The sequence below is a fragment of the Miscanthus floridulus genome, chromosome 7 (assembly GCF_019320115.1).
Source record: "Miscanthus floridulus cultivar M001 chromosome 7, ASM1932011v1, whole genome shotgun sequence".
NCBI lineage: Eukaryota > Viridiplantae > Streptophyta > Magnoliopsida > Poales > Poaceae > Miscanthus > Miscanthus floridulus.
In genome coordinates, this window is record NC_089586.1 from 115,828,290 (window position 1) to 115,839,717 (window position 11,428).

At 40.6% G+C, this 11,428-nt stretch overlaps 1 protein-coding gene and 1 long non-coding RNA gene across 3 annotated transcripts; one reads left to right on the top strand and one right to left on the bottom strand.

Moving 5' to 3' along the window:
• Nucleotides 1-2,518: 2,518 nt before the first annotated feature.
• LOC136467668 (MADS-box transcription factor 57-like) lies at nt 2,519-9,140 on the top strand. Its single transcript, XM_066466434.1, has 8 exons — nt 2,519-2,907; nt 3,865-3,949; nt 6,623-6,684; nt 7,002-7,101; nt 7,180-7,221; nt 7,317-7,400; nt 7,480-7,643; nt 7,735-9,140. Exons 1-8 carry the CDS (start codon nt 2,726-2,728, stop codon nt 7,748-7,750), a joined length of 735 nt encoding a protein of 244 aa, XP_066322531.1. The 5' UTR covers nt 2,519-2,725; the 3' UTR covers nt 7,751-9,140.
• On the bottom strand, nt 5,589-11,037 carry LOC136467669 (uncharacterized). 2 transcript variants are annotated; one of them, XR_010761612.1, is made up of 4 exons: nt 10,640-11,037; nt 9,610-9,717; nt 6,046-6,704; nt 5,589-5,954 (listed from the first exon to the last, which is right to left on the bottom strand). It is a non-coding gene; the product is annotated as an uncharacterized lncRNA (long non-coding RNA). The 2 variants fall into 2 exon arrangements; XR_010761613.1 differs by lacking the exon at nt 10,640-11,037 and adding an exon at nt 9,982-9,996.
• Between the last annotated feature and the right edge of the window lie 391 nt (nt 11,038-11,428).

Consider the following 11,428-nt stretch of genomic DNA (forward strand, 5'->3'; position numbering starts at 1 on the left):
CCGATGCCTCGAGCTCCTGCTTCCCCGCGGCTCGCTGAATCCCCTCCATCCCCTTCTCTTCTCGTGGGATCCAACGTCGAGCGCCGCCATCGCCTCCCGCAGTCCCGCCTCGGCCGCCACGGGAATGAGTGCGCTGGCCCCAAGCTCCGCCCCGACGCTAGATCTAGCCACGAGCTCCGCCCCGACGCCACGATCTCCGGCTGCTCGCTCACGCTTCCTCCCCTTCCCCCTCTCTCTAGCTGCTCACAATTCGTCGTGGGCCCCGGGCTGGCCCGGCACGCTGAATGGGTCGTGCTTCTCGGGCCGGGCTAGCCCCAAAAAACGGCCCAGCAGACCGTGCCTGGGCCGTTGGTCAGGCACGATGCCCACCTCAGCCCGGCCCCCGGGTGGCACGGCGTGCCGTGCCAGCCCGACCCCCTTCGGGCCGTGCCTGGCACGGGCCCGTGCCGGGCTGTACCGGCCCAGCCCGTTGGCCATCCATAATCCCAAGGCCTTTCTCGACAGGTGTTGTCTCATCATACGACAATGATTGACACTTGTCACTTTGGTACAGGAAAAATGGAAAATACGCGAGCCACTCTTTTCGTTCCAGCCCAAAAGTGACCTCTCTCTCTCTCTCTGCTTTCCTCAAAGGCGCGAAGTACTAGTGGTTTGAACCTCGGAACTTGGAAGGTCCCCTTTTGCTGATCCGTGCACGATCGATCGATAGGCGCGATCGAGAAGGAAACCGCAGCTCCATTGGTCCCTTTGGCCGTGCATGGACCATCGTACCACGTGGTCTGCGCGACCAACCAGGCGCAGCTCCGGAGCACCACGACGAGGGCAAATCTCTCCCTTCAGTTTCCAAGCGATCTCCCCCTGCAGGTGCCAACTCATCATGCATGATGCAAGTAACATGCACTGATGCACGCTGCCCTCCCGGCCGGCCCGTCGATGGAGTAGACAAGTAGTAGTAATTAGCTAGTGCTAATGCCAAGCATCGATAATTCGATATCATCCATCGATCTACCAGTCTACCATCGTTGAAAGGAGTAGAGTATAACTCTCCACTAATTCTAATGAAGAAGTAAGCATCACTCTCTTACATTCGAGCACACAAAAGATGTTATTCGAAAAATAAGATACTTTGCTGAAGGTTGTTGATGGTCCACACATCAATTCTTGCATAAAATAGTATAAAGCTAGTTGCTACGTTGGTGCTATTCCCAATATATTCTCCGTTTCTTCTACCAAGTTTTTGTTGATATATAACGTGCTATTCTAGAAGGGCTGCAGTTCTCGATGAACACGATAGGAATCCTTTTTTAAAATTTTGTCCCATGAAATGGAAGAGGAAGAGGAAGAGGAAGAGAAAGACATGTGTCATTTTGGTTGTAAAAGAATATACAGAAAAACTTAGGATACACTAAGGGTCATGACCATACAAACGATAATAATAAAGTAATAAACCACCGAGATGGGTCATCGGTGGTCCAATGCACATATTATATATAGCTGACCTAGGTTTGATTACCAGGTGCGCCCACAGGTTTTGTCACCTTTCTAAGAATCGATTCCTCAAAATAACTAGAAGACAAAAAGGCTAAGAAACTGATGATTTGGTTAAATCTAACTTAATTATTATTAGCCGAGATATATGTGAAAGATTTCACGCATCTTGAGATATGTTCTTTCAATTCAAAGCATCACATTGCCAAGGCTGCAAACATATAGTGCAATTATTGAACAAATAATATGTTGTACTAAGAGGATATTGCTACGTATAGTTGAGATGATGCGTGATGATACTTTTCTTCGTACATCATTTATGTTTCCCTCTCACCTAGACCACGATCATGCATATCTTAAACATCTATTGGCAACTTGTACTGCAAATGGGAAGAAAACAGGGCAGATACCATATATCAATGATGTGCGTAGAATTAGCGTAGAACGCAGTGTACCACTATTATAAACTTACAAATTAACAAAACCTTTGAGAGATATGAAAGTGGGTGGTTTTGTCATTGTACGAGGTAAGCTGGTTGATAGGATGTCGACATCTCCCATATATAAACTATATATACTAATCAGAATATATCAAAGCCCTCTCAAGCTGCCAAAGGACATGGCTCTACGTGCTAGTAGTACTTGTACAAAGAGCAGTAGTAAACATTTGAGGGGGAAAAGTGTGCTATATATCTCTACTTTCCTTTATGTCCTCTTTCTCATCTATATGTTGGAAAATGATTTTTTCCTGCTGATTTATTTTCATTTGTTAAATCTTGCTAACATAGTTTATTAGTTAAGATTTTCTTTTTTTTAAAAAAAAATCAAACAACTATACATGGTCATATCAATCACTTGGATGCTTTCCATTTGTGCTACCAACAGAATATAACACGGTTAATTTATGTACATCACATCAGTATAGTGAGAATAATTAATAAGCAGGTATTCTATACATATTTAGCTTCTCATTGGGGCTACCTGCTTATTAATTCGTGCATACTAAAACCTAGTCGTCACTTCTCTCATCCTCTCTTTGTTGGTAGATAGCTGTGGCTGTGAACCACAATTGGAAGCTAGGAACCTGCCTCTAGCTAAGTAGCTAGGCTAGCTTCCGTGTTCCCCATCAGATCAATCATCCCGGCCGGTCGGCCATCTCTTCGCCTTGCTTCTTCCTGTGCTCCTTTTTGTTCCTAGCTAGACGGCTAGACTAGATCTGAGAGGCACAAAAGAAAGCATGGGGAGGGGGAAGATAGTGATAAGGAGGATCGACAACTTGACGAGCAGGCAGGTTTCCTTCTCTAAGAGGCGGAACGGGCTGCTGAAGAAGGCAAAGGAGCTCTCCATCCTCTGCGATGCGGAGGTTGGCCTCATCATCTTCTCCAGCACCGGCAGGCTCTACGAGTTCTCCAGCACCAAGTACGAATCATTTTGCCTATTTACGTGACTCTCTCTCTAGATAGCTTTCTCTACAAATTTCCTACTGATCAGACTTGGTTTAACTTTAACAGATCTGTTTAATTTGCTATGTATCTAATCTTCTTGTTTCAATGTTTAGCGTAGATACCTAGTTGGCTAGCTCTAGATGTATGAGCAGATTAAAGAAATAGCTGAGGGACCCTATTATTTTTTGCGAAAAAATATTAACATAGATGATCCTTTATTCAACTAATTAAGTTCGATTAATAACGAAATATATGTGGTCTCGGGTTCCTTTGTTTTTTGTTCTCTTATACGTAAGGCTAGAGATTAATATTTCCGCTTCATGTTCATGTTATCGCGACAGAAAGAATTATACAGTATGTCCTAGTGAGAATCTGATAACCTCATATATCATGAGATGGGAGGTTTTGATTTTTCTTATGGAACTGCTGTTTCATCATCATCTAATTAAACAAATAAAATGAACTAGTATCTATTTTATAGAAATCAGTACGCAAGCTTAGAGGAAATTACTTTTAGTAGAGCAATCTGAACAATGCAAAGTCAGTTGGAAAAAGCATTAGTTTTGTGACTTCACTATTAGAATCATAGCAATCACTGCCCGATCTATGTATGCACATCTAAAACTACGAGGTTATATATCACTGTTGACAATGTAAAATGAGAAGAGGTTATATATATATCTATCTATCATTATTGACGATTATAAATTGGAAGAGCTATTAATGAATGAATCGTGCAATATTGAGTCTCCGTGTGTAACTATTTGAAGAATTACTAATTAAGGACTAAGGAGTGTGTTAATAAACATTATAGAGTTAATATAAGTAGGTTGGTATACGTTTGTATGCTATGGTACTTTACTTACAAATTCAGATACAAATTAATAAAGCACTAACTGCACCATTTTGTTCCACTTTTATTTTCTTCTAGTTCTAGCATGAAAGCTGTGATAGACCGATACGGAAAAGCAAAAGAGGAGCAGATTGGCACCAACAATGCAACTTCAGAACTCATGGTATGGTGAGGAAAAAGTACTTATATCTTGGTAACTACTCCTTCCATCTTAAAAAGAATGAAAATGTAGTTTTTTTGAGGAGTCAAACAATCCCAAATTTATCGAAATATATAAAAACTACTAATATTTATGGCTGCTTAATAAATATTGTTAAATTAATTATGAAAATAATATATTTTCATAATAAACCTATTCGAAGATAAAAATGTTTATACTATTTCTATAAATCTAGTCAAATTTATGATTATTGATTGCCTTCTCTTAAGAATTCTGTTCTTTCTTAGATGGAGAGAGTAGCAGTTAGTAGTACACACATGTCATGTGATGTATATTGGTCTGACCAAGATCAGATGTTTGGTCTCTTTATTTAGTCACAAATAGTGACAATTGATTATGTCTAGTCAGCTACTGCAAAAGTTGATTATAAATTACTTTTCTATATTGATGAGTTTGAATATTTAAAATTGATGCTGGCAATTTGCCTTAATTAAAAGCTACTTCATAATATATTAGTACATTTCTGCTACATTTTTAAATATATCATGTAAAATAGCAGTCAAAACTGTATTTTGAGAACCATGTTATTGCCTAAAACTGTAACTTTGGTTGGGAGAAAATGGATGGTAGTACTTTTGGGGTGCACAATAAGCCAGGTATTCCTAGGACAATTTTACTAAAGTATCAAGTATATATAGTATGTCTATATTCTAGTTGGCTTCGTTCCATGCAATTCTCTTGACAAAAGGCTGCAGGCCAACTTCCCACGGCACTTTGCGAGGCACAATAGGAGATATACATGTATATTCTAGTTCAGAGGTGCACTTGCTTTGCTTTCATAGAGGTTCTGCAGTGGAGCTTTGATAGTTTGAAGGTGTGTTTTCTTTAATTTTTAACTTAGTACTCGTTCTTTAGCTTGGGAATATCAACTCAAAATTTCATTCTTTAGCTTGGGAAATATTCAACTCAAAATTTTTTAGATCCGTGACTGAGGGCCTGTTTGAATACCCATAGCTAATTACTTGCTGGAATTAGTTTAAATTAGTTATGGTTGGCTAGCTAGTTGGTTAATAACTAGTTGAAGCCTTAACTAAATAATTAGTCCGTCTATTAGCCCTTCTGTTTGGTTGCACTAGCTAATTTTTAGCTAGCCAGTGATTAACCCTCATATACAATCGGGCCATGAGTAGCAGCACTAGCCAGTTTGGAAGAAGTTACAGGTTTGCCCCTAAGGTACAGCATTTGTTTTATGTTGAAAGTCTGAAACCGATTATTTAACGCCGTTAGATTGCCAAATAGATATCCTCACTCACCGCTCAAGCCATAATCGCACCAAACGGCCACCGCTTGTGACCTTATGGAATAATTTGGAATGCTTATGAGACAAACATACATAAGCAAAAATTATATATCCAATCAAACTTCGTAAAGGACGAAAATGAAAGGCCATGCAATCCCTGCAACACTCAGTTGTCTTTCACTGGCAGCGTCTGAAGTAGCTTGTTTGGATGGCGGCTTCCCAGGTACTAGTTATGATCCTGGCCACAGACACAAAATCGGGCACCTGAGGTTGCTACCTGGACCAGGCAGGAATCTCACACCACCATCCAAACAGGCCAGAGATATTTATTTCGAACATATATGCATACATATACCTACACTACATGAAACATGATGAATTGATATACAATTTTGCCACATTAGTTCAATACAAGGAAATTGTCCTCAAAACAACAAGTTAAACACTACAGAAGAGGCGTTTCACCTTAATAAACAAGGTAGTCGCTGACAAATGTCTTGCCAAACAGGCAATGTAAAGAGTTTACAATAACTCAAGAAAACTTCTGAATATAAGAGGCTGCAAAGTTCAAAGTGGTAGGCTTAGAGTTATGCTTTGGTGCTTGTTGGCCACGTGCTATGTAAAAGGGGGGCACGAAGTCAGCTACGAAATACAGCAGTTGGGAGCCCACATCTTCAAGCCGGCATTCGGCAGCCACCATCATCGTCGCTAGAAAATAAGCCATCCAAAGCCACCCTGTTAGGCATATTATCTGAAGCAAAGGTGGATAAAATAAAAGCAAACATCAAACTACAAGCACCTGAAGTTTCAGAAATGCCGAGGTTTTGGTGTGCTCCTGGCTTAGGAATCGGTCCAGTGGAGCTAGGGCAGTTAGGCGAAGTGCAGCGGTGATGCAGGAGACAGCCTGTGGGCCTGGTCACGCAGTTCTTCTAAATCATCATTGCGGACACAGACCCGACAGTGGGTACACCAACAGAGACGGTCAGAGGTGATCGGTTGGCGGGGGAGCATGCTCCAACACCGTTGGAGCTGGAAGTTTGGAAGAGAGATTCAAAAGCCAGCTTCTATCAGCATGGACAGTCAGATCTCCATCTGACGGTCCACTTCATTGCCTCTCAAAAGAAAGAGTGCACGGAAGCAAAGGCATGTTAGCTTTCAATAAAGAGAGCCCATGTATTTGCTGTAGACTACCCCAGCGACAACTGATTGAATCCTGTTAATCTGCAAAAGATGTCATTAACAACATGTGGAAGTTATTGAGTATTGATTTTATCTTTAGCAATGTACTAGTATACTATGCTTACATTTCTAAATTATTTTTCTACACTTATATTTTGTAGCTTAGAAACTGACAGTACTTCCTGTTTTACCAATAGCTCTGGCAAAGGGAGGCAGCAAGCTTGAGGCAACAACTGCACAACTTGCAAGAAAGCCACAAGTATGATCTTGCAATTGATTCTGCAACAAAAAAGAAAGGATCACTCAACAATAGAAAGTTTCAATGCCACATGAAAAACTTCATAGAACATTAAAAAAAAAATCAAAACGTTCCAACCAAGGATGAAGTAAATATCTAGTTACTGAAGACATTAACAACATTCACTATTTCAGGAAATGAAATTGATAGTTAATTTCTCCTAACAATATAAATATAATTTGCTTTGCTTCCACCTGTGTACCCATTTAATTTTACATTGAGAGTAGTTTTAGTATCCTACTTAAAATAATGTGAGAAACTCTTTCTCATTGTTGTAGGCAACTAGTGGGAGAGGAGCTTTCAGGCCTAGGTGTAAGAGACCTCCAAAATTTAGAGAGTCGTCTTGAAATGAGCCTGCGTAGTATCAAAATGAGGAAGGTCATACTCATAATCCATTTCATTTCCACGTTTTGGTTTTCTATTCACTTCAATCTAATATGCAATAATGTCAAACAGGACCATATTTTGAAAAGTGAAATTGAAGAGTTACACAGGAAGGTTAAGTCCTAAAAGCAGTGTTATTTTTCTTGTTTCGATCGAATGATCATGAATGGAAGTTACTGACATCTTAATTTATACTGACATTGAAACAGGGTAGCCTAATTCACGAGGAAAACATGGAACTCGGTAGAAGAGTACATATCATGTCACAGCAAAAAGTGGAACTACAAAGGAAGGTTTGATTAATGATCTTTGCAGAAACTTTAATCAAATAAATATGCTTTGTCAGCGGGAAGTTAAACGAATCAATTTTAGCTCCAGGCCAGTGAACCAAGAGGTGTTGCTGATGCAAGCTCTAGCACTCCCTACAGCTTTAGTATTACAACACAATATGCAGATGTCCCTGCTAATCTTGAACAGAGGCAATCACAACAAAGAGAGGGGGATCGATGCAAGGAATTGATGGCTCCTGAACTGGGGTAAATACTCTTTCTAGCATCCAAACAAATTGAGTTACTACAAGTATGAAGAAAGCATAATAAAAAGAACCTATGCTCTGATATATTACAGATTTCAACTGCACTAAGAAGATGCAGTACAAGTTCAGAAATACCATGGTGTTTCAACAATTTCAGACAATGCAGAGCACTCTGGTTGCAATAAGTATTTGTGAAATATACTAGCTGAGTGAGCAAAATGGCTTGTGTACAGGACATAGGTAGTATCAATAATGTCACGTGAGGCTCCTCCACATTGAAGATACACTGGGTTTCAGTTTGGCATTTGCATGATGTATATGGATTTGGCTTCACTGATGACTGAACTTTACAATAAGGAATAGTACAAGTTTAATGGTTTGCAACTGAAACTGGATGCACATTTTTCCCTAATGCTAGTCGAAACTCCAGTGGGTAAGGCATGTTGGCAGACTGTGGGTCAGATACCATCCCAGCAGCCAGCAGCAGCAGCCAGCAGCCCAGCACTAAAGCGGGCTCATTATTTCTTTGATAAATCATATTAGTTGGTCCTTAGCTGCTCTTTCATATTGGTAAGTCGATAATATACCTTCCGGTGCAGAATTATCTACAAGGTCAACAATACAACAGTCACAAGGTCGCTTTTGTTGTAAGCATAAGGCGCGAACGATTTGTCTACTCTCTTGTGTGTGTTGGTGTGTGGGTGTGTGTTGTAAGGGCTCTTACCCATTTTTCTTCTTAATATAAAGATGTGCAGTTCTCCTGCGTGTTCGAGGAAAAAAATACAACAGTAAACTGCACGATTTCCTTATATCCACTGAAAACAAAGAAATGACGCTAGTACCAGGGTTGAAGCTAGAACGGAACAGATGGTGGTGCACAACTATAGAAGCATGTCTAAATTTGAAGCAGATTGCTAAATTGGAACAGCTTAAAATTTTCAAAGTGAGCTATTTAGCGCTCATTTTTTTCTTGCCTGGTACCAGTGAACCACCCTACAGCAACGTGGCATATTAAGTTTGGAGTTCAAATGATGTGGGTGATGATAGCAGACACCATAAATTATGTTAACAAAATACATGATTAATTTTTCATCATAAGATTTTGTATATGTCTAGGGTTAATTTATCATTAGACATTATATTATAAGCTATCAAAATAATGATTAAAAATTCATGATATATTTTCTTAACATAAATTATGGTGTCTTCTATGAACCCACATCATTTGAAACTTCAAACTCAACTTGTACTGTTGTACATGGAAAACAAAAAAAAGACAAATCTATTTGAAATAGTTAGGGGAGAGTAAATTGAACAAAATTTTGTTTAATGATTATTCAAACAAATGCCTTACTTCGAATGTGCATTAACCAAAAGAAGATAGTGATGGAACTTTCATATCACCGACCTAGATACTTTTAAACATAGCCGTCAAATTTTAGAAATGTGCTCTCCACGAAAAGAAGTTCAAGTGCGCAGGTCCTGGAATATCAATGCTCCTGGCCACACCAATTGTAGCATCAAATAAGAAGGGAGGGAGTAATACACAATCATCATTTGGGGACTAGTTCTTGGTAAGAACTAATAGTCAATGGGCATACCCGCATGTGGATTTCACTCAAATTTGTACTTAAAAAGTTTTGGTTGAAAAAACCGTGTGTGTTTTGGTTGAAGAAACCGTGTTGTTCTAGTTGAAGCACACTTCAAGTGGGCATAGAAATCATGTTTTGCTTTCATTCCCCATAAAACAACTCATGATTTATGATCAGAAAAATTACAAATCCTGAGCTGTACAGAAGGGTACACAGCAGGAAGAAGGCCCGTAATGGTGAACTCAAAGGCCATAAAGGTGAATCACAGGACTACATAGAAGCTAGAAAGGGCTGTTTGTGGAACAAGAGGTTGGAGAAACCAAACAGGCAGCACCTAAAACACCTTATAATGAACTACAAGCTTTGGTATCTTACTTGTGACTTTCTTGCAAGTAATGCAGTTCCTGCCTCATGCTTGGTGCCACCATATGCAATACGCAGACCGGCCAGCAACAAAATGTTGAACTGCTTGAGAAATGAATGCTGACAATGAAACGACAAGGTAAATCAGTGCTACTTGTAACAAACAAAAGGTAATCCCCGCAATAATACAAAATGTGATAATCGAGCATCTCCACCAGAAATTCCTATCCAATCTCCTATACCTAAAAGGACTCCCTCCATTCCAAATTGCAAGTCGTTTTGGCTTTTCGAAATGCGTAGTTTTTTATATACGCCTAGATATAGGTTATGTCTAGATATATATAATAAAAACTATGTATCTAAAAAAAAGTCAAAATAGCTTACAATTTGGAACGGAGGAAGTAGCAGATGGAGATGCTGTAAAAGACACTCTGTGACTTGCTGTAAATGATCTTCTATCTCATCTCCTATACCTATAAATTTTTAAGAGATCTCCCAAAAGAAACATCATTTCTCCTAAATAAAGGAGACAAATATAGGAGTTTCAGATAATCTGCTACAGCAGTGCTGTCTCATATCCTAGATTTAATTTTATAGGAGACAAGTTTTAAGGTATTTTAGGGGACAAGCTATAGGAGAGATGCTCCAACATCGTGGTTGTTGGTTTCACAGGTTTAAACAGTATCAGAACTAAACAAGCTCATTGGCATTTAAGTATAGCTAGATATCTTGTGGGACGGCCAAAATTTGAGTTAAAATCTAACCGTGGACTAGAGCAGCTAGGAACACTGAGACACATTCGAACAAGTAGGTCACAGTTAAGACTATCATCCTTCTCCCCAACCTATATGTGAAATCCAGCAATAGCCAGAATAGCAGAGCCCAACCGCGGATCTACCACCCGTGCACCCCCCGCCGCGCTCACGGCTCAACAGAACATCACACACGACGTCCGAACAGAAAAAATAACATCGAAATCCCTCTAAAAACAGATCTCACAGGAAAGAGAAGACACCAGTGGCGCCTATAAACTTCTCCGTACCATGGCATCCTCGCGCGATTTCCGTCCGCCCCATCCATTCATCCAATGAGCAAGGGGCTGTGACCTGTGAGCGGGTGCTGATGTGCCGTCACCCGGATGTGGCGCCGGCCTTTATAACGGGCGCGTCGAAGTGTCTAGAAAGATCGTACCGGCGAGTCTAGAAGAACCCCAAGTCCCAAGTGGGGATAATAGGAAAAGCGAGGAGGGTGAATCCGATGCAGTGGGATTGGCTCTTTAGCGGAGGGCGGGAGCGGTTTAGCGGGCGATTAGAGGGGGGTTTGGGCTGCGCCGAGCTGATTAGCGAATTGTTAATTGCGGCGGCGAGGGAGGGTTTGTGGCGGCGCACGCGGCCACGCCGACGCCCCGGATTTTAAACGGAACAGGTGTCGGGAGTGCAGCGTGGGATGACAGTACTTGCTCCAATCAGGCCCCGGCTTTTTATATGCTGGCCCCTCCTCGTTACGACTAAACTAGTTGCGATATTATACGAGTGGCCTGGGAACCTCGAAAGTTCTAGAACTTGTTGTACCTGATTTTCGAATTTTCTGCGCTTAGTGGTAGGTATGGTAGTGACAAGATATTTTTGGCCGCCGCCGTATGCACAGTCCGAAATGGGGTTAGTGGAAAAGGAAAAAGATCATGCATGTCACTGTTCCTTAAGACCACGTATAGTACAATCGTTTAGCCTTTTCATCACGTTGTATACGGAGTATATAGGTAAAATTAATTAACAAAAAATAAATCACCTTTTAGCCTTTTTCTCGCTCTCCTCGATGAATGACAGATCTA